Consider the following 23,971-nt stretch of genomic DNA (forward strand, 5'->3'; position numbering starts at 1 on the left):
CCCACAGCGACTAACAAATTAACTTACAAATACATATTTTAAAATAGTTAAATTGTTTTGGTTAGTTGATAATACTGCTTAATCCTTATGAGTCTCGTTTTGTTTTTTCTTGTGGTCTATTTTCAAAGTTTAAATAAAAATGAAACCAAATGCAATTTAGATGGCACAAAAAGCTAACCATATTAACGTTTGCAATTTTTTTTAAATCACATTTCCGAGGTCGAGGTCCAATTTATTTAAATTTATGAGAAAGTAGGAAATGTAGTGGAGTGTGGAGCAAGGCGGCCCCCCTGGGGCAAGGAGGCCCACCTCAAAAATTAACCAATTTTTTTTTGGTTCTAGTTATCAATTAATTAAGCTATTGTTTTTGTACATATTTAGCCCTTTGCGTAATATCAGAAGTAAAATGGAGCGCTTAGGACGATTGTAAACATGGGAAGATGATAACATGCTAGAAAACATTATCAAGCCCATTATCACTTCTCCAGTAACTATAGTTCAACAGTTTACTCGGAACATTATGACAAGAATTTCCAAAATTTATAAAAATTACAAAATAAATAATACATACTACAATTTATCTATTTTCATATTAATAATAATAATAGTAATAATTTATATTGTTGTCAAAAACCGTGATAGGATATAAAAGCTATGATTGGGAGGACAGTGGCGTTAACTGGCATTCCAAGGTCAACCTTGTGTCGATTCCTTAATAATGATTTACTAGAAAGTATGGAAAGATCGGACCAGGGCATAATGAAAGTGTTTAGCGACGGTGACGCAGAGCGGATTCGCAGGGAAGTGTATGCGGTGTATTTAAGGAATCAGATTCCGTCACGTAAATCATCGCAAGAGAAATTAAAAGAAAATCGACGATGAATGACATTGACATTGTTCTGATTTCTGCATAGAATCGGATTTTTGTGTAAATACTGCAAAGTGACTACCAACAAATTGCAAGAAATTTGGCAGATAAAGTTACCAGCTATTGTTTGCTGAATTTGTGCGTCTAAAACGGCGCAAAGCGTTCGTTTTAATAAATATAACTTGATGAGATACTAGATATCGCAGTGAAAAAATTTTCGTGAAGCAACTGCACAACTTCCTATAGACAGAACGCTCATTCCTTCATGGTAAGTCTAGCAACTATAGTTGAAAGTTTGCCCTTTTAAATATATTATTGTTAAAATTGCCAATACACATATTGTTTAAAAAACTGTAGCTATTGAAAAATATAAGCCCGAAAATTAAGAACTGTTAGAAGGAAATATACAATTTGTTTTAAAAAACTAAATTTAAAAGAATTGCGCTAAAAGTTTTAAAGAACACATAAATTAATATACATTGGATTTTATTCAACACTTCAAACATCCTCATCTCTCGTTTCTATTATTGGGATTATGGATTTTTCTTATACACCGACAATTTTTCAAAGAAACTTCTATTTACAAATCTTCTGAATTCCTCTTGCGTCGGGTGTTGATGAATCGAACTTGTTAACGTTTCGCCAATCATCCTGTTGGCTTCTTCAGAACTTAACTGAATCTGTTTACCCAACAGGATGATTGTCAAAACATCAGCAAATCGAAAAGAATTGTAAGTATTATTTGCGTGGTAACATCATTTTTGTGTAAAGTTTACCCATTTAACATTAACGGAAGCTAGAAAGTATGGTTTATTGTATCAAAATTAAAAACAAACTGTATAAAAAAATTGAGAGTTAAAAAATACATGCATTTTTAACAGCATTTTTTATCTGCTAAAAATACATGTAGAAATTGCATCGTGTTTAGTGGGATTCTGCATTGCAAGAGTTCTTCAGTTGCTTTATTTCGAAAATACTTGTACAAAAAAAAAACGTTTTAAGAAGAAGAAGAAAGAAGAAAGAAGAACCAAAGAAAACTTATTCCGTGGACGAAATCATAAACCCGAATTAAAAAACAAAGTTAGACCCAGGAATATTAACAGAAAAATGTCCGTCCATGTAATTGATGTAATTAAAATTCTGTTTGAACTAATATCAGAGGGCAGTTAGAGAGAATGTGTCAATCATGTACTTGAAGTGGAAAATAATATTAAACAAAAATAGGGACCACGTAAAACCATTGAAGGATAGTGAAAGCACATATTCTATATAATCTCCATAATTATAAATAATTTTCATAAAATTTACGTTTTATTACTTTCTTATTAAGAACATATACAAATTGATTCTTGTCGATCCATTTAAAAAGAGTACATTTTCTTCATTTGTAAACAATATATTCAATTGTTTTTCTGTTTTCACCATCGTAATCAGTGAAAAAATGCTACTGCCTAGTTTTGGTTAGTTAGACTTTGTATCTCTACTCATAACAAAATTACAAATGATGAACACTTAATTTAGATCTGCCGGTATACCCACGAGTTATTATATGCTTGGTAAAAGTAATTTTGTATAAAGTTTAGCCATTTAACACTAACAGAAGCTAATGTGTCTCGTTTATTGTATCAACATTTAAAAAATAACTTTTAAAAACACCACCAATCCAGCCCATTTTGCATAAAAAAATTGCATCGTGCATCCACTTAAAAATACATGCATTTTTAAGAGCAATTTTTATCGGCTACCGGGCTTTAGATTAAAAAATATTGACTAGCGTAGGTGTATTAAAGCGACCCAACGATTGGTGGAATATAGATAAAAATCTTTAGATATTATTTAGAGGAGACTTGGTTCGACACGCTGGGCGCCAAACGCTTAGCAACTTTCAGCAAAAAACATTGAAAACGATATTTTCCGAATTAAAAACAAAATTATAAGCAGTAATATAAACCCAAAAAAGCCGGCCCAATTTCAGAGGACAGTTGGAGAGAATGTGTTAATCATGGAAAATAATGATAAAGAAAACCTGGGACATTAATTAAATCCTTGGATTATAGTGACAGCACAAATTCAAACTATTCTGGCCACTAATTCTATTTAATATGTATTTATTATTTATATAATTACAAATATACAGTGTGCAATGCAACAGTATATATTCATACAAATACCTACGAACAGATGAAAATTTTAATAGCATTGCTACGGTTATGACAATTTATCACCATCGGACTAGTTACAAGTTTTGAACTCATTTTCTTCAAATTTACATTTTATTACTGTGTGGCAAACGAGAAAAAAATTATAATATTTTGTTTTCGGGTCGGTCAGACAAGGCGCCGATCTAACGAATCTAGAACTATTCCCTATAAATAAAAGATAAGCCGAAATAGATTTTTTCCAAATTGTTCTATAGTTAGATATCATCCTCTGTCGCCCGTAAGCCAAGCTCCATATCGATTGTGACGTAAAGAAGGAAAGACGCAGGCTCAACATGGCGCTGAAACTTAACCAACGTTGGGGGTTTCAGTTTTCAGTACTTTGTGCAACCCTGAAACAAATCGGGGCGCGTAAAATATCGAGCCGACCGGAGCGTGAACTTTACATGGAATTATTGTGCAAAGTTCGCTGAATAATTGTCGCCGCAAAATTAATCAAAAATTTATGTACGGCGTAACGTTGCGATTTTTTTATGCTTTCTGAAACATACCGGAACCGAAAACGGGGCAAGTTAGTGGGATCGAGTTTGAAATACTATTATTTTTTTTGAGCGTATTCCCATGTCATGCGAATTTCGGTCGTCTGCGTCTGAATTGTGGAAAGTGAAACAGACAATGACAAAATTTCTTACCAGGAAGTGGAGACTGAGATAACATGAATATCTGCATTTTAATAGTAAGTAAACATTCCGGCAAAATTTTGAGGCAATTGTAGTTTTCCTGACCAGTTTCATTAATTAGTTTGAGGGAAAACTTTTTTATGTAACTTCATTTAATTCTGTTGAAGACTGTTTCGCTCCTTATCAAACCATATCATTCATGGAATTCCACAGGGTACAGTCCTAGGACCCATATTTTTCCTTGTATACATGAATCAACTTCTAACTATTGATGTTTCCAGTAAAATCATCTCTTCTGCTGGTGATACAGCGGGACGAAGTCGAAAACCGCATTAGTTCGAACTTGCAACTTATGTCACAGTGGCTTGCCAATAATTTAATAACAATTAACTTAGATAAAACACAATACTTGCCTTTTCAAACTATAATGATCGACTACCGACAAACAATAAACTTGCTATAAAACTATGGTTTAGAAACAGTTGCTGGTCTTTACGTAGAGCTGAGCATGTTACCTATCTAGGAATTGATATTGACTGAAATCTAAAGTGGAACTTCCATATCGAACAGTTAGTGAAAAAGTTACGATCCTGAATGTGTTTATTCCGGCAACTTATTAAAATATCTTATAAGCAACTACTACTTTCTACTTATTTTTCACTGTTACAATCACTTACATCTTGTGGAATAATTGGTTGGGGTGCTGCCTATCACACAACTCTTCAGCCTTTTTACGTAATACAAAAAAGAATTTTGATAATTATATTTAAGTTAAATCTGCGATATCAATCTGACTCTTACTCAATTTCAAATACTTCACATAAAAAATTTATGTTATAAATAATCCCTTTTGTTCTTAATAAAAAATAACTTATTAGTTAATTCAAAAACTCACGAGTGTAAAACACGCTTTAAACTTGCAGAAAATTGAATAAAAAAAATGCATTTATCTGTTGGACAAAAGGATAACTTACTTCTATACTGGTCAAAAAAATTATAACGCATTACCTCTAGAACTGAAAAATAAAATAAAATTCAAATCATCAAAAAAAATAACTAAGGGCTGATGCTAAATTGTAACTTATTCGCAAATTCATTAATGTATTGTTAATATATAAAATCGTTTTTTTTTTTTTTGGTAGAATATTATGTTTTTTTTTTCATATTATACAATAGATGAGAAACAAAATTAAATTAATCTGCGTTATGTTCAAGGATGGCTGTCACATTTTTAACTTGTACACCTTGAGTATAAGTGTTTTTTTTGTATTAATATTTATTTAGTGTTTACATTACAATAAGTTGTTAAATTGTATATTTTTATTGATTGAAGTAAATATTATTATTAATATTATTATTATCATTAATGCATGTCATAAAGCTATTGCATAATAGTATTGCATAGTATTTCAAGTAAGCACGTTCTTACCAAAACTGAAGGATTATTCTTGTTTGCTCTCCGCGACGAATAGAAATTGTTAAAATTCATATTTAGATGATTGGTCCTTTTTCTAGCTATTCTAAAAAAAACACCAATCAACTTGTTGGCAAGTGGTGGAGAAGTGTAAGCAATTCAGCCTGTGGACATTCAGCACTGTAAAAGTCTCTTTATTTATGATATTTGTAATTATTAATTATATGAAATTTAAAAAATTAAGTTCACCCACTGGGTTTTATCCATTATTGTTTTTACAGAATATTTGGAAAGTTGGAGTCTTATATCATTTGACCGTCTAAAATCTTTCAAAGTCCCAAATAGTACTTGCTTTTCGAAGTTATGCCCTTCGTTAGTTAATGAAATCATCCCAATAACCCAAGTTTTACGATATGAATCGAGCAATTTGAGTTTCTTTTCAAATTTTCTTTTTAATTAACTATTTTAACATCTTATTCATTTATTCTACCAAGTCAGTTTTTTTTGTTATCTGATTCCACACAGTGAATTTTAAGTATGTATTTTCAGATTAATGAGACATTAGTAAGTCCATTGAGTGTAATTCGTTTAAAAACAAAACACTTTAAGTGCTTCTAAGGAAACAGGATTGTCTAGACAATAATTCATAATCGTCTCGCTAAAATAATCTTCTATAATAACATATACTTATGGGGTTTTTTAGGGGTTTTTATTTATTTTGGCGGTTTAAGAGGACAACTTTTGATTACTAGTAATCCAAGATCAAGATCAGATTTAAGAAATTAAACACAAACAGAAGTAATATTTACTAATGGTCTATTATGCCCATGAAACAAAATCATCATTTGAGGCACGACGAAGCTACAATACAATAGAGGTTGTAATAGGGTAAGAAATAAGTAGAATACTTACTTAATCAAAAACACTTCTTCGGATCAGATTTGGCACAGTGTCGACCCATATTGGGTAGTATTTATTTATAAAAAAAGTGAGCCTGAGGAACAATCAATCTCATATTTTTAGAAAAAAAAAATTATTTAGATACAACTACAACAATTTTAGTATATTTTCTATAAAAAAATATTTCTACACGTATCATTGTTATACCTTGTTGCTTCGTATATGGTAAAGTTATCAATACACAAAATCAGAAGAAAAATCACTTTTTTCTCGGAACTTATCGCATTTGCAAAATTTTTTGGAATCGAATTATGTAGTATTTAAATCAGTTTAATAGTAATATTCTTTTACTTTTTACAAAACTTCTGGATTCCTCCTGCGTCGAACTTGCTGACGTTTTGCCAATCATCCTGTTGGCTTTTTCAAAGCTTGACTGAAACTGGCCCGCATTTTACTCTGTATGGTCTGTTCATAGATATAAGAAAGTGACCAATTGCTTTTGAATGGTATTATCCAAGGGGGTCATTAACATACAATGCAACAAGTTTATTACCTAAAGTTTCGGAATTTAAATTCAGGTAAAGTTGTGCTCCGTAATAGAAAATAATTTCATACCTACCTGTGTTTAATATTCTTTGGTTTGGTATACCACTTAGTTTAAGTTTATTAGTAATCATCCTTATTTCGTGTGTAATACAGCGTGTGTGCGAGTCTACTGTATCTCAGGGGGTGCTCTCGCCTAAATGTAGAAAACACTATTCTATTGAGACTAAGGAAGTTAAAAACAATGTTTATTTGGCTCTCATCGAACGTGGTGTCAGCAAACAAGTATCTTTAGAAGAAATGGCCACATAGACGAAAATTCCAACATCAACTGTATGGAAAATTGTGAGTAATCCCATTTCAGCGAGGAAAAAAAGAAGCGATGCTGACATTTTCTCCAGTGTAGATGAAAATCATCAAGATATAATACGGCTTAGGTAATAAAAATAATTTGTAATTTTATTTAAGATTTAAACCTAAATACATACATAAATAAATAAATATTGTTTAGTATTTTTCCTAACAAAACTCCAAATAATTAAATTCTAAGCAAAGTACGGACCTGTTCGGCCATATTTCATTCTTACAGCTTGCCCGGGTCTTTCCTTAATTCGTATCAGCTAGTCACTTTCTTATATCTATGAACAGACTTTACCCATATTGGTGACAGATAAAGACCTGAGTCGCCATTAAGATTGTTGGGTTCTTAATATATTTCGATAGATTCCAGGATTTTTCGTTGGTAGAAAAATTGATTACATGCAAGAATTTTAGTTTTATCGAATAAAATTTTGTGTGACAATACATTAAGGTATCGGTCTGTGTGCGTAGGTTTTTTGTAAACACAACGACCCAATGTTAGGTGTGATTTTCTATTGATAAGATTATCTAAGGATGCAATGTTATTATTAGTTTCCAATTCAATAGTAAAACGTACGTTAGGGTGTATAGAGTTTAAAAGTCTAAGAAAATCTACTAGGGTTTCTTGACCATGAGGCCAAATAACGAAAGTATCATCGACGTAGCGTTTCCATAGCCTGTGCAAGTTTCTTTGAAAAAAAATTCTTTTACGTTTTATTTGTCAATTATTGGCGCTTCCACCTCGAAAGCGTGAAAGAATCGATAAACCGCGAAACAAATTTATATGCATATTGCTAATTTCATCAGCAAGGCAAAGGGCGAGTGGTGGTTAATTATCAGAACTAGATAGATGGAGTTACTGTGTACTCTTTAAGGTCTGTTCGTTACGCTTCTGATTTCTAATTAACACCAGATTATTACAGGAGACCTCCGCGATGTTTACCCCTCCTCATCCCAACAAAATGTACGGTGCCCTTTTGTCCTTTACAAGACATTGAATTTACGACCAAAATTTAATTCACAATTTAAAATTAGTTAGGTTAACTAGACGAATGGCTTTTTAAGTGAACTGAAATCAGCAATCAGCAATCTACGTTCAACGTATGTTTTTATTGTAGTTGTTTATTTTATTTATTTGCTCACAAACAGGTATAACAGAACCTAATCATAGCGTCAGCATACCTCTTACGCGCACACATGTCAGTATATACAACATAGAAATAAAAAATATCAATTACAGTGTGTCCTGCAAAATTTCGCGCCGTTGTGATATAAGTTACATTAAAGATATCACGTGCATTCTGATTATAATTATCACTAGTCTACACGTTACATTAAACACGTTACATTAAATATTACATACATTACATACATTAAAATTTACAAGTGATAGTAAATTTATATCATCAATTTTACTATGAACCATTTTGTCAAACTTGGCCGTTTATATCTTCGCATTAATTATGGTTTAGTTATGATGACATCGTACACTAAAATTACTTTATAATCTCAGAAATTCATTTGACGATGGCATACTGTAAAATGCTCCTGACATATGCTATATAGCTGTTTTTCCAGGAACTCGACATGATGTTTTCCTTATACAATCTTCATGTGTTTTAAACCATAACTAACAGAGTCAAAACTTACTCCGACGTGTCTCATTTTACCTACCGATGTTAAGATAGAATTTTACATTTTATACTTAAAGATTGTCAAATTCTTTTGCCTACCAAAGCTTAAACAACAGCACTTAGAACCATTAAATTTGAATTTATTTCTGTTACACCATTCCAGAATTCTATTCAAATTTTTTTGAAGCAATATACAGTCATTCTTGTTCCTGACCGCACGGTAGAATTTCAAGTTATCCGCAAATAATAAGACATTGATATCATTCATTAATTCTGGGAAATCATTAATATAGAGTATAAATAGTAGCGGCCCTAGATTTGAATAGCGGCCACATTTGAATAACAGGAGGAATCCTGTTATTCAAGATAGAAATAGGTGAGCTATTTTTGATAAGACCACGTGACACCGAGTTGTATACTTTTTTATAAATTATACATTCAAAAATCTTCAACAACGGGGGAAATAAAGCGACGGTTCTCTAGTTTTTTATGTGTGCTTCATCGAAATTTTTAAAAATTGGGCATAATTCGTGTGCTCAAGTCAAGATTGTATAATAATGTTAGGGCTTGAATTAAAAAATCAATCATTCCTTTTATTATATATCATGGCACATTATCAGGACTTTTAACAGCCTAACTAGCATAACTAGAAGCTAGGTGTAGGTTACTGCGTGTGCTTTTACCGCTTTCATATCAGACGTTTATAACGTCAACGAATAATTCTCTGTCACCATAATTTACTCTGCCTATTCCTGTTTTTTCTAATTGAATTTTATTTTTAGTAATGAGAGGCCCTGCTCAGGTCTCGCATGATTAAGCTAAAACACTTTTTACTTTCAGATTCATTTTATATGTGGATTCGAAAGGCAGATGCTGGGCTTAAGTAAAGTTAAATAAGAAACTTTTGAATTTTTAGAAAAGCTGTTCTAGTCTGTTAGATCCTTCATCTTAACGTATAAGTTTTTTTCTTCATTAAATAGCCATGTTCCAACTTGCTACGAGAACTGTTTTAGAACAGCAATTTCCATTTTTTATGGCAACCCTTTTAATTTACACAAGTAAGGGAGAATTAATATTAAGGTAAATATGCAGCAAATTGGTGCAAACGCCGTTTTAGAACTAGAGTCTAAGATTGTTATTTCCAGGCAGTTTGCCTTGACAATAAATAGTGTTTCAATAATTATTTCACGTTAAAATGACAGTATCTAGAAAAAATACCAAAAACAGGAAAATTTGGATTAATAGAAGAATCAAAATAATTTCCCAAAGAGGCAGGTCAGTACGAAGACTGTTACTTGAGATCAGCTTGAATTTGAACCAGGCATAGAAAAGGTATTTTTGTGGGGTTGCTATTGTATTGTATTTCAGCTGGACAATCATACGAAACATTCATCTCGTCTTGTTCACCGGGCTTTAATCCCATTGAGAACGTCTGGGAAACGCTGCAACGTGAAATTCAGGTTACAAGAATAAAATAAAGTTTTCAATTGATAAAATTAACAAATTAAATTATTAAAGTTAATATTATAATAGGAATATAAGAAAATGTGACTTTGAACCCAATTTCTTGATTTTTACATATTTAAATGAAATCAAATAAAGTTGCAGATAATTGTTGATGCCTTTAATAATTATGTATTCTCCTTTACTCGTTTACTTTTATTAATAATTATTATAATTCATTTTAAATTATAAATTGTGATTTCTAATTAAAATATATATTGTGAAACCAACTTAAAACAATATTATTTTCTAAAACTATCGATAGAATATGTTTCGATAGATCACTTCCGCTCGGACTGGCATTTAAACACGTTCTTTAATTTATTGCACTGCTTGTATTAAAACACGAATTTCAATTCGGTAATTGTATGTAAATGTCCCCACATAAACCTAGAATACGTAATATACTCTCACTTAACATGCCTAAACTGCCAATAACAAATTGGACAAATTTCCAGCACGACTATTATAACAGATTTATTTTAATGTCCTATACATACAGTTTAAACATAATTTAAGCGATTATCTAGCTATAGTATTTAATAACTGCATAATTTAAAAAAAAAACTAATTTTTACTTAGCAAATTGCTTATATAGTTCTATCTATCGCTGATAAAATACCGACAAAGATGTCTTCAATTTTACGGCAAAATAATTGACGTAGGGTCAAGGTGGCAACAATGGATCAACTTTTGTTTGACACGCTGTAGCAAAAAAGTTATGAAAGTTATAACTTTTCATTTTATTTTCAACAAACTATGGCTCCACTACTTTAATTACCCACGATTACTTTTTGACATAATAGGTTGGTTGCATCATGACGACCATTTTTTTTAAGTTTGCAAATGATCCATTGTGTACTAAGGTTAGGTACAATGGCTCACCCCTAAGTAAACAATGGATCACTGGAGTACACAATGGATAATTATTTTTATAAGTATTAAAGAATGGACATACTAAAATGGATATAATTTTTTATTTATTTATAAAACAAATTTAGGTATATAAGTAATTGGTTGACAAATCCCTTGTTCGCTAGATTATAATTAGCAACTATATTTTGAGACTAGGTACTAATAAGTCAAGTACGAATAGGTAAATGATAACTCACTCTTTTAGTAATAACTAAACACATATCACTTTGGTAACGACTAAACTTGAACAAAACATAAATGACAGCTTCTTGATTCTCTAGGTCATAACCAGTAACTAAACTATCTGACCTAAGGACTAGAAAAAAAGAACACAACGAAACTTAAATTAAAATTGAAAATATTGTTGATTTCTTACATCTAGGCGCAATAACAATCGACATAAACATAACTTCTGATATTAGAGATCATAGTAATAAACAAACAAACAGAATTAAAAAATGACTCAATTAACGTTGAGGGCAGATAAATCTAATGGGAAACTATAGAAAGACTGCTGCCTTGAGGTACTGCCACTACAAATTGGCTTTGGTAATATCAATTTGACGTCATCTTCTTTCACGAAAGATATGTCAGGCACATTGGGAACTCGAAATTTATTTTGTGGATTTTATCTTAAAAAACTTATTTGGTATTCTAGATCCTTGTTTGGGGTTTGCAGTATTTTGCCTACATAGTACAATACTTTCTTTTTAGTCGCAAATTCTACAAGCACATATTCACCCTCTTGTGGCGGTCCTGGTAAAGGTTGTTGCAGATCGTCATGTGTTAATATTGAGACCTCATTTTCTTTGTCGCCAATCCAATCTGAATCATAATCATCGTCATGGATCATGATCCATTGTGTACTTACGAAGACTGAGCCATTGTGTACTAGGACGCCATTAATATTTAAAAATTGTACCCAGCCGTAAATTAAACATACTAATCAAAAGTTTCTGCAGGAAAATAAGCCTAATTAAGTACATTTTAAGGCACTAAGTTATAGATATCAAAATACATGATAGAAAGGTTCAAGTCTTACCTTCTAATTCGTATTTTTGCAACCAAGAACCAAAAACAATGATCAGCACAAATCAGCCTGCTCAACGACGCACACCAAATAGTTCGGACGAGTTCCGTTGCCGAATAGAAGTAACGAGTGAGAGAGAAAGCAGATATCTCTGTCCCTTTCGCAGGAATAGCGTGTGATCCATTGTGCACTCCCTAACCATTGTTGCCACCTTGACCCTACTTAAAACCATAATGAAAATGATAACTCATCTGAAAAATTAAAATTTCATATTTTAAAAACAAAATTATCTGTAACATTATGACTACTTTTATAGTTGCAATTAAATGTAATTACAAAAAGTAAATTAACCGACGATAACTGGTACTACTACTGTAAGATGGATTGTGTTCTGGAGTTATACGAGGCCTTTTACTAAATCGACGGCATTAATTAAGTCCAATAAACATCGACTTATTTTAAAAGCATTTATGGCAGATAAGTAAATAAATGCTAAAAAAGAACACACAATTTTTGCTGCATTTTTTAAATTTCTTTTATCATTTCTACCCTCTTTAGCAACATTATTCTTCAGATTTTATGTTTATGTATAAACTATAAGCATTTATAATAATAAGTGATTGTGGACTCCATTCTGGTGCCGAATCGACATTTTGTCTATCAAACAACCGGATCGGAACATTTGTGGCAAATATGTGTGCAAAGAGCAAAAATCTCAGATAGTTGTTGGGTTATTAATATTGGCACATTTGTCACCTCACCCCATTCATTGGCTGAAAGATGTCGGTAATTTCCCACGCTCACCATAAACAATGTAACACTGGCAGTAAGAAGAAAACTGTCAAACAAGAGTATCGGACATGATATTATTTACGGATTTAGAAACATAAACATTTAATTAAATTTTAGGTAAGAATGAGAGACTATGAATACTCGTAAATAGGTTTAAAACTACTCTTAAGTTGGCATTTATCTATGTTTTAAAGGGCGAATCATCATTAAAGTGAAAACGAAAACAGGGACCACCCGCAAAATAGCGCCATCTGAGAGCATTGGCAGTAAACTTTTGCGCAAGCCCATATTGACACTTGACACAAGAGATTTCTGGTCTATTTAGTTTTAGTTAGTTAGATCAAAGTTTATATGAGATTATTAACAACACTGTTCTACAATTTTGATTGAATTTCAAAATTATGAAATCGAAATTTTGCTAGCTGGCCTGACAAGTGGAGTTAAAGTGGAGTACTAAATAATGAACGACTTATTTGAAAATTTTGAAAATAGTAAATTGTTAGGTTGAGTTTTTGCGGTTTTAGTAGACAAAATAATAACCGTTTTTATGTTGTTTAGATGTATTAAATGTTCAATGTTCTCGCTAAAAATTCATCGGAGATCCATGGAGGCGTCAGTACCAAAACAATAACAACGATTAATACTGAAACAAATTATTTTCTGGGGTTTGAATTTGAGATTAGCGACGTCCGTGTTGAAGATTATCCAAGAATCCTTCGTAGTGTTAGTCGATTAAAGAAATAAGTGCGATGAAATGGTTTTTTTCAAATTTGGACTAAAACAAGGGGTTGCCAAACTGTGCACGGTTGTCCGAATTAAGTGGATTTTTGTGCAAACGCATAGTCAAATCTAAATACCCTTCATGTAAACAAATTGTTCACTCAGACATCCTCAAGACTTACCATTTTAAAAGTAAAAAGTTGAATGTTTTATAAAAAATTATATGCAGGATTTATATGTATACACTTTGACAAAAATAGAAAAAAACTCTTAAACGACAAAGCAATTACATAAATTGGTTCCAACTGATAATTAGTAACAAAATAAACACAGCTTATTTTATCGTAATCCAAATGTCATTATCTTGAAAATAATATTTATCCAAAACAAAGAACTTTTATTTTCAACATGACATTAAAGTATATTTGTGTGACGGTTTCCTGTCGCTTATTTGTTATGAGACCCAACCCTAACGTACCACGATTTTGAAAGACAAATCGATATCTATTAGCTGAGGCAAAAACACGAACGTAGGGGTAAATTTTACCGTAAACACAAGGAAATTTCCTGTTTTTTTCAGATATTCGCACTCGTAATTATCCGTTAAACATTCACGTCCGATCTTGCGATTACAATAAATTCCAATGGGGTTTAACATCGCCACACTAACGGTCAAGGTTTGGCTGTTGAAGTAATAGAGACAAGCGTGGCAAGCAGGTCAAATAATATCATCCGGCGAATTGTAACTTTTCGTGGAATGATTACCCGCTAAATCCCCACGGGTCGATTACCAAGAACATTAAGTTATGCTCCAAAAGGAACTCTATAGTTTGGACTAACAGTACATTTAGCAAAACAACCATAACCAATAATTTAGTAGTAGATGTTGACTCATATTGTGTTGAATATTCTGTACTTCCTTGAGTTTCGATAAAAGTTCTTAAGAATATTGTAGGTCTAAATGGACACAGTGAGAAACCGCTGATGTAGTTAACTGTTTCACTAATCTCTAGCATGCTTTTTGTCTGGTTGATATTTTTCGGCATTTTTCCCCAGCCTATTCCTTTGCATATCTGCAGCATGCTATAAACACCTGCTGTTCCTGCTGCTTCCAATGGAATTTTATCTATTACCCATCACAGATTTTGGGACAAGCAGAAAATCCAGTTTTTGATATTTCGTAACAGCAATTGTTTGAGAGAAGATGTTTTAATTCCTGGTTAAGAGATTCGGATATATACAAAGATATGGCTCTGAAAACTGAGGTATTGATCACAGAGGTTTTTTTTACTGGATGGTGCAACAATGGCCGAAGCTTAAGGTTCATGTCTCGTTTTCAATTAATATTAAAGTCTAGAAAGAAAAAAGTGATGTTATTTTCTAATTCGATTGTGAAATTGATGTTTGTGCGTATGGAGTTTGGGGTTTGAATAGATTCCCTGCCATATCTCTTCCACAGTTTCGGTTTTAGATAGAACTCATAGGTCATTGACTAGATGTTCAAAATGTTCCATAAAAATATTAGCGGAAGATGTGAGGCTTAAATGACAGATTTAATTTTAAGTTCTATCGAACAAAACAACTAAAAGGTTGGCTGTGTTTACTTGGATGAAATCTTTGCCCGTATCCAGTTTTGTTAAATCAAACAAATTTCCCGAACCTATTCGACTAGACGAACACGAAGGGGATGTCGGTCTAAATATGGTAAACGCGTGAAACTATTGCCGATTTTACAATCCAATGAAACCTCTGGCGGAAAAAATGCTACTATATATTGCTAGTAAAAGTAGGAATAGTTTTGGTTACTTTCACACTTTGATTTTGTTTAAAAAAATAGTTCGTTTGGGGTAGTTCGCTATTCAGTTGGCTTTATAGATTCATCGGAAGTTTAACAAAGGGAGCGCTTACTATTTAACAATCCAAGTACAAAACATATTTTAAAAAATTGAACTGAGATGGCTTTTACTTCATGAATAAATAAGAACTAAAAGTTCAAAGTTTCACGAAATTATATGTTTTTACATGACAATTGTTTCGACAACATCGGGTCTTTATCAAATGTGACATAAATATAATATCAATTTGATAAAGACACGGTTTTGTCGAAACAATTGTCATGTAAAAATATATAATTTCGTGAAAATCTGAACTTTCAGTTCTTATTTATTTTAACAAAACAAATTGCTATCTTGATGAATGTCACTCAAAAAATATTAAATAACAAATTGTTCCTTTAATTTCTTGTAGTAGACACTACTCAGTACTTTTACCAATTGACTCGTTTTGCTTTTATAATGCTTTGCCTTCTACAAAACTGTAGCGTTCACATTACACTTTAAATATGATAAACCGCAGAATAAGATAACAGAGTCACTGGTAATGCTTTATTGGGGCTTATGCAGGTAGAATGAACTGGTCAAAGGTTCATGTAAGCATTGAGATTGCAATTGAAACGGACACGTTTGTTTATGTTTAGCGGCGCTACTATTCTTAGAATAATTGGAGATCCAATCGAAACTAATAGGAGCTAAAAATATCAATTCTTTAAGGAAAAAAGAAAAGAAGAAGCGCTAAACTATTTTCCAGATATATTTTACAGCAAAAATTTTAATTTACTTATGCGACATTTCTATACTGGATGAAACCTGAAGCCGTTTTGATATTGTCATTGATATTTCATCTCATTTCTTCCGGGGTGCGGAGAAATTTGTCCGGAATTGTATGTCGAAACTTGCTGCCTGAATTTTTATCTATTCTTCTTGGTTATTTCTGTTGCCAATTTTTATTCATGTACTGCTGTCTTTTTCGTTTGTTAATTAAAAAAGAACGTCGTTGTATTGGATTGGATTGAATCAATTTTGAAATAGCCTAGATAACTAATATGATACTTTGAGATTTTTACAAAAGACTCAAAAATACTTCGACGTCAATGAAAACAATTTTATGGATATATAAATTTTATTTTAAACTAAAGTAATATTAAAAAGCTATTGATAAAAAAATATTTTTGTTCGTCAATAAATATTCAAAATTCACTGTGATGCTTTTAGAAACACGTTTATTGAATATGTTGAATATTAATTATTGGTTTCGAAATGATTTACCGGCATTTTCCCGTGGCATAATTCATTTCGAGTCTGAACCACTTATTCACCCAGTTCATATGCGCCCAACCACAAAAATCAAAAGGATTGAAATAGGGACTATTAGGCGGCCAAGGTGTTTGACTCCCACTACCAATCCAACGACAAGGAAATTGATTATCAAGGTAGTCTCTAATATGCCTCGAAAAGTGCGCACCAGCGAGGATAGATCACCCAGACAATCAACGAATTGAATTCCTGTTGAACATGGTGTTAAGTTGTCGTTTTGCCGGACCTAACAATAACGAGTAAATTCTCTTCCTATCTAGAGAATCACGCTTTAAAAGATTTTGCACGGGGGTAAAGTGATATAGATATAGCTTTTCTTAGTGAAAATTTCTATAAATTGTAGATTTGCTCACTCTGCTTCCAGATTTTCAGCTAGTATATGAGCTTGATGCCCGTTACAATTCTCTTGTGCGTTGAAAACAAGTTATGTCTTGGTATTATCGAAAACTAACCAATACTTTTTAAAAACACCCAAAATACTGACGAGCAACAAAATAGTTCACCACAATCTAAGTGCCTTTATCGGATTTGTTTTAGTCAAAGCGTACTTTGAAATATGTTCTTGGTATTTTATCGTGTCTGTTTCCGTCAGAGCCTCCTTCGCCCTATTTTACTGTCTTTTATTGGTACTATGTTAGGCAAAGCCTACATTGAACTACTTTGTATATTTTCATGAAAATAAATAAGAACTAAAAGTTCAGATTTTCACGAAATTATATATTATGACATGATAATTGTTTCGACAACACCGTGTCTTTATCAAATGTTCATTTGTCAAATGTCATTTGATAAGGACACGGTGTTATCGAAACAATTGTCATGTCATAATATATAATTTCGTGAAAATCTGAACTTTTGGTTCTTATTTATTTTGATAAATGGATTTTCATCAAGTAAAAGCCACCTCAGTTCAATATTTTCATGAAGGTGTTCAATAAGGTGCAACGAAAATTTCAAATGCGAATTTCTCGAAAACGGCGACTAGTAGAGAAATTTCTTCTTGTTCTTCTTTTTTTGCAAAAGTGATATCTTTATTAAAAATCTGCATACACAAAGGCGCAAAAAAAGTTAAAAAGAATTGAACCCTCGGAAAATGCCATACGTAGTGCCTTCTACAAATTTGCCCCAAAATTATTCACGAAAATAGATTCCTCATGCCAATAAACCCCGATTTGCCAAATTTTGTGCCAAAAGCTCGATTATTTCAGGAAGAATTTTAGTAATTTAGTAATCGTAATCTTTTTACCTATAGAATCTCCATTTTTGATATGTACCATTACTGTAATATATCTATAGCTATATGATTTAATCGCTGCTTCTCTAGTTATTTTCTTTCCGAATACCATACGAGGTCAAAATAAATCCGGACTTTTTTTTTACCTGTAGTGAAAATTAAATGCTAAAATTTTTATTTGGTTACTTTTGGTTACTTATTCTGTTTCTGAGAGATCATAATACAGTTAAATAGTTTGCTAATACTTTTAAGGATTATTTAGAATTATTTCCAGAAATTCCAGAGTTTCCGCAATTCTTAACTCGTTGGTATAATAATCAAAGGAGCTCACGACAAGTCAGAGGTAAATCAACAAAGACATTTATTAGGTTATGAAGCGGAACACGCAATGCGTATTTCCACGGGCGTGGTTACAGATCGGCCGATCTATCTAGTTAGTAGTAATTATCAAACAATGCGTCACAGTTTCTGTTTAGAACTTTCAAGGAAAATATCAAGTTTTGTGGCCCGCTTTCATGATGACGCCCCGCGTAGAATCTTATCAATTAATATTTGAAGCCAGATTTCGTGTTTACATTACGTAAGAACTGGTACAAGATCAACAATGTTGCACATATCAGTATGAGACAGAGTATTAAACCTGTAGCTTCTGAATAGAATAGGAGAAATGAACAAAGTAATAAATACATTGAAAGTTAATATCTTGGTCATTTTATGATTCTTATGCTAAGAAGAAGAAGTAAATGAGGAATTTGACAAACTGATTTGAAACGAACTGCAATGAGCTGTTTAAAACAGTTGCAAATAAAATCCGGTATGTTATTATTCAAACTAGAAGAAAAGAAGACGAGGTCAACCAAACAAAGGCGAATCGTTTTGAATTTCGGCAATCTTCGATTGAAGATTTACTTACATTTTAAAAATTTTGTAGATTTTTGGAGTGGATTGTCTTTATTTTGAGTTTCACCTTTCCCGTGTCTACTATAACTTACAATGTAGGTAACTATTCCACTAAATTAAGTATAAAGAACAGCACTGCTGGTCAAAGGTGTTTTTTTACTCTCTTACTATTTTGAACATTTTTAATTTCTAGATGATATGTAAGTATATAAAATTGTGATAGAAAAGTCTGACTATGTAAATAAATAAATTTTGTAAGTTTTTTTTTATTACACATATTTAAATATGTATGGCTTGCTGGAGGCACCGTGTATTAATCGCAGGGACGCATTTGGGTGATTCAGTTTCAAATGTGATTTTTTATGTCTTGTTTTGTTTGTTTTCATTTGTGCTTAATTAATAATCTAATGATGATTTTTTCATTAATTAGATGATCATGAACATACGTCATAATATTTTTTATATAATGTTATTTGTCATTCTTCAGTACCGTGTGATGCGCATTTCTAAAATTATTTATATCTATATCTATCTTAATTTTTTTGTCCAACTAATTACCTGATCAATTCTTACTTCTATGACCAAACTGAAGAAAATTGATTCTTTTTGGTTATTGTTTTAAGTTAACATTCCGGTTCAATTTGAATTTATATGGCTCGAGCGCCATCTACCTTAAGATTTATGAAACGCTTAGGGAATCATGATGAAAATACGTCATCTGAATACTGTTTACAAGCATAGAGTTAATGAAATAGTGCAAGGACTTTATATGATTTCAGAAGTCAAATTTATTATATGTCAGTACCGTGGATAAATGAGTCAGTGGCGTGGAAATTTGGAATTTGTATCCCGTTCTTGTCGCTTAGAATTTTGCAGTAGTAAAATCCTTTCAAACTTTTATTGTTACAGCAAAATAGATGAATAATATGCTTACAAAAATTTAAAAAGCCTAATTTGAATATCTTAAAAATTGGTTTGAAGACAATCTTTTAACAATATTCCCAATAACAATGTTATTGTCATGGATAATATACCATAGCCGTGTGCTACTCAGTCACATCAAATTTAAAATAAATGATATTTATTTTTAAAATTTAAAATAAATGATATTTATTTTAAATTCCGTAACAAAAAAGCGAAATTTTTGAAAGTCCCAAATTCATATGCAATTAAAAAACACTATGTATGCGATAATTTGACTGATCAGGCTGGACATACTGTTTTAAACTTCAGTGCTGCACATTATAAAAAATGAGGAATCTTATATTTATATACAAAACCACATAAATCCTATTATAGTTTTAGATTAGATTAGAATTAGATTTAGACATTTGGAATGAACGTGTATACATGTTCCTAGCTATGAATTTATTGTATATATTTAATGTCATTGTTTTTTCTTTATACCCATCTAAATAAACAAAAAATTTAATATTATTACCAAAACTTTTAAGAGTTCGTCCCTAATGTTCTGTCTTCAACCATGTGTGATGTAGTTTCGATACATATCTGTGAATTTCACTTGCTGATTTGGGACATGGAGTTTAATTAAAGCCAGTGTTTTATAGATCTAAGATATTGTGTACGTCGCAAGTGATGGCTACTGCTTGATTGACCTCTTTAATCGAATTCTAAAGAGAACTTTCTAGTTTTATTCTTAATCTTAATCAACATCTTAATAAAGATTAGAATCGTATACAAAATTCTAAGCTTGCTATTTACGAAGGGGAAGCAAACTGTGCCAAATTTCTAAAGTTCCCAACTTGGAGAACCTTATTTGAATACGAAACGGTAAGTGATCATAGTTTTTTAATAAGCAACAAGTAAAACTATTTGGCAAGGAGCGCGAAATAAAGCTATCCTTATCAACAATTATACGTGAGTTCCATATGGCATCGCTTTAAGCGACGTCCGAGTTTGGCAATCGGCCCAACCAATCGGTAGACCATGCCTCTTGTTGCGAGCGCATTCCGGTTACTGGATATTTCTCATTTTGCGTTCCAATTGAAAGTAAATCACTGATCCTATACGAACAGACGTCGGTATTGTGTTGCCCTAGACTGACCCAATTCCCTGAAGATGACATTTTAACACAAAGTGATTTAATCTAGCGCAATTGTTTCTCAATTGAATTGAGTTGAATTCCGACCAGCTAAGTTGTTTCTATTTTTATGCCATTAAAGATGTTCGATGTTATATTATGTTCGAACAATACCCGACAAGTCTAAATGTTTAAAAGCTGGCAGTTTGGCAGGCGCAGAAAGTCAAATGGTGATATCCAGTGACTACATATTTCTCATTATGTTACTAGCACCTGTGAAAACTGATGTTGAGGTGGTAGTAACATTTAATTTCATTAACTATACAGCGTAAAACTATTTCATATAATATTTTAGATATTACGGTATTACATTAGATATTAAAAATAAATAGGAATCCAAAAATAGTCCAGCATTCTGAAATGACAACGAAACAAAGCACACTGTTTTGCTTCACAAGAATGTCATCATGTTTCGCTAAACTACCTTACAATTACAATTACAATATCAAAGATGCACAGTATAATTCAGATTTAGTGAACATATTAAAATTAGCACAAGCGTTGTGAGGTCTCCATAAAATTGCTTTCTCTAATCTTACTCCCTCTATAAAGACAAATTACATTTAAAAGACCGCAATTTTAAATTGTTAATTGTTAGCTCTTCTAGCCAGTTAGCTAGCTGCATTCACCAACTTTGAGACCTTTCTATATATATATATATATATATATATATATATATATATATATATATATATATATATATATATATATATATATATATATATAATATTGTTATAATATTAATATAAATTATGAATAAAATTGGCTTAATGATGGCAGTGCAATCGGCTGCGGCTGCATCCCTAAAAATTCCCTAGCATTGAGCTAGAAAATTGTGGAGTTGAAAACCGTTTGATATTGAAAACCCACCCGCCTTTCCTATTTATGTCGGGCTTATGAGACGCTATGCGCATAACTTTGGCGGAGATGCCGGCGGAAATATATGGCAGAGCAATTTCTATTGAAGCATGAGGAATTTTTGCATCTATTCGTTTTTTTATGCGTCAAAAGATCGTGGATGTGGTATGTTTTGCATCTCGCAGCACGAACTCAATCGGATCTAATCGCGATTTTTCAACAAAAATTCTTATCTCCAACAATGCCGACGTTATAAAGATCGATGACATTATTTATTTACCTTCAATAAAAATTAATTTGGATCTAATAATTTAATAATTCACCCTGGGTGGCTCAAAAAAAAAGACTTTTTTTGGATCTGACACAAAAAACTAGTTGCTAGTGACCTCTAGAAAGTATTTACCAATTATGACCTCTTAATATTAATGGGAAGAATATCCTCATTATATTATCTTATCAAAAATAGATCATTAAGCCAATTTTATTCATAATTTATATTAATATTATAATAATAATATTATATATATATATATATATATATATATATATATATATATATATATATATATATATATATATATATATATATATATATATATATATATATATATATATATATATATATATATATATATATATATATATGTATAAAAATTTGTGCGTTTAGAAGAAATCCGACTACACCACTGGATCCTTCCTAAAAAACCGTTCTAGTTTTCACTTTCTCAATAACGCATAACCGTACTAGCAAGGGTGTCTATAAATGCAACATTTCTGTTTTTGGCACCTTTTATTTCATTAAAAAAACTCCTTGGGCCATGAAAACTGCAACGGCTAAGTTTTTTTAATAAGAAAGATATTCTGTTAAACCATAAAAAACGAGACACACTGTACATGAACTGACCGAAATTGTCACCGCTTATCTTCCATGGCCAAAACGTAGTTTATATTGGATCCAAGGTTTCAACAACCGACGCCAAGTTTGGACTTGGTCGCTGCCGTCGTAAGACTATCGGCGAATTTTTCAATTCCAGCTAACATATTCGTGACGGTAACCGGGCCACCAGCAGGGTCAGCATGCATGCAGGCGGCGACGAGTATTCCGAACTGGCCGAGCTGGGCGGTTACGGGGCAACCAAACGGTACGGCGGAGGCAGCCACGGGTGGCGGGCTACGACACTCGGCGCTTCTCCCGCTGAAGCCGAAGACGCCATCGGAGCGGACGGAAGCCCACGAAGCCATCCCGGACGACCACGGTCGGGTCTCTACTATTCGCCGCCGGGCACTTCCTACACCATTGTCGAAAGGCCTTCGTCTGTCATGCACCACCGCGAGCGGGATTACGGTAGTACGAGGGATAGAGACCATTACAGTACCTTAAATCCGAGGGGTGAGTGAATTCCGCAAGTCTGCCATCTTGCGGGAATTTTAAGCAAAGGAATTTAAGTTTGTAGTTAGAGGATTATTTAAACAAAAGTCATTGAACGATTTTATTCAGGACAGTCGAACGAATTTTACCGATCTTTGCCACTGATCAGCTGAATCAGTAGTCAGAAACCGCATCCCTAAAAAATACTAAAGCTCGCCCCTTATAAAAAATAAGAAGTCAAACATTAAATTGTATACATTTATATATTATATAAATTTAAGTGTTTAAATTCTCAAACCTTATATGAACTTTTGCGCGTCATGGTAAAGTTAGAGGTATCATTGAAAATTTAATATTATTATTCATTAAAAGGAATTTCATATTTTTATTATCCAACAGGAAATAATTTAATCTTTTTTCAAAGAAACTGCCTCGAGTTCCTGTAATACTTTTTACAAAACTTCTGGATTCCTCCTGCGTCGGCTTTTGCTGAGTAGAACTTGCTGACGTTTCACCAATCATTTTGTTGGCTTCTTCAGCAGGACGAATCCAGAAGCTTTGTAATAAGTACATAATTAATCATCGTAAATTTCAAAAAATATAGGATAATAGGTCAAGTATCACCTTTTCTATGCAAAGAGAAAAAAAAAACAAACACTCATGGACCTCAGCTTAAACAATCAAGAAACATTTGTTGGTGAATGTAAGTTTTTGTGGTTATGTTGTTGCAGAACCCCCTTTGTTTATCTACTGCAATTAAGTGTTATTAAAGTTTTGGTATTTAATTAAAAATTTACTGGTAGTTTGTTGGTCAATTTGGGAGCTTTAAAAGAAAAAGA

The 23,971-nt window shown here is 32.2% G+C and overlaps 1 protein-coding gene across 3 annotated transcripts in view; it reads left to right on the forward strand.

The window, feature by feature from the left end:
- Nucleotides 1-3,406: 3,406 nt before the first annotated feature.
- LOC132696022 (whirlin) overlaps nucleotides 3,407-23,971 on the forward strand; it is a 103,645-nt gene continuing 83,080 nt past the window's right edge. For all 3 annotated transcript variants that reach the window (XM_060660542.1, XM_060660543.1, XM_060660544.1), the window contains exons 1-2: nucleotides 3,407-3,763; nucleotides 22,798-23,153. In XM_060660542.1, coding sequence (XP_060516525.1) covers nucleotides 22,841-23,153 — 313 coding nt within the window. In that variant the 5' untranslated portion in view covers nucleotides 3,407-3,763; nucleotides 22,798-22,840. The remainder of the gene's footprint in view (nucleotides 3,764-22,797; nucleotides 23,154-23,971) is intronic.

This window comes from Cylas formicarius, unplaced genomic scaffold, assembly GCF_029955315.1.
Source record: "Cylas formicarius isolate icCylForm1 unplaced genomic scaffold, icCylForm1.1 PGA_scaffold_1__22_contigs__length_36826433, whole genome shotgun sequence".
Classification (NCBI taxonomy): domain Eukaryota; kingdom Metazoa; phylum Arthropoda; class Insecta; order Coleoptera; family Brentidae; genus Cylas; species Cylas formicarius.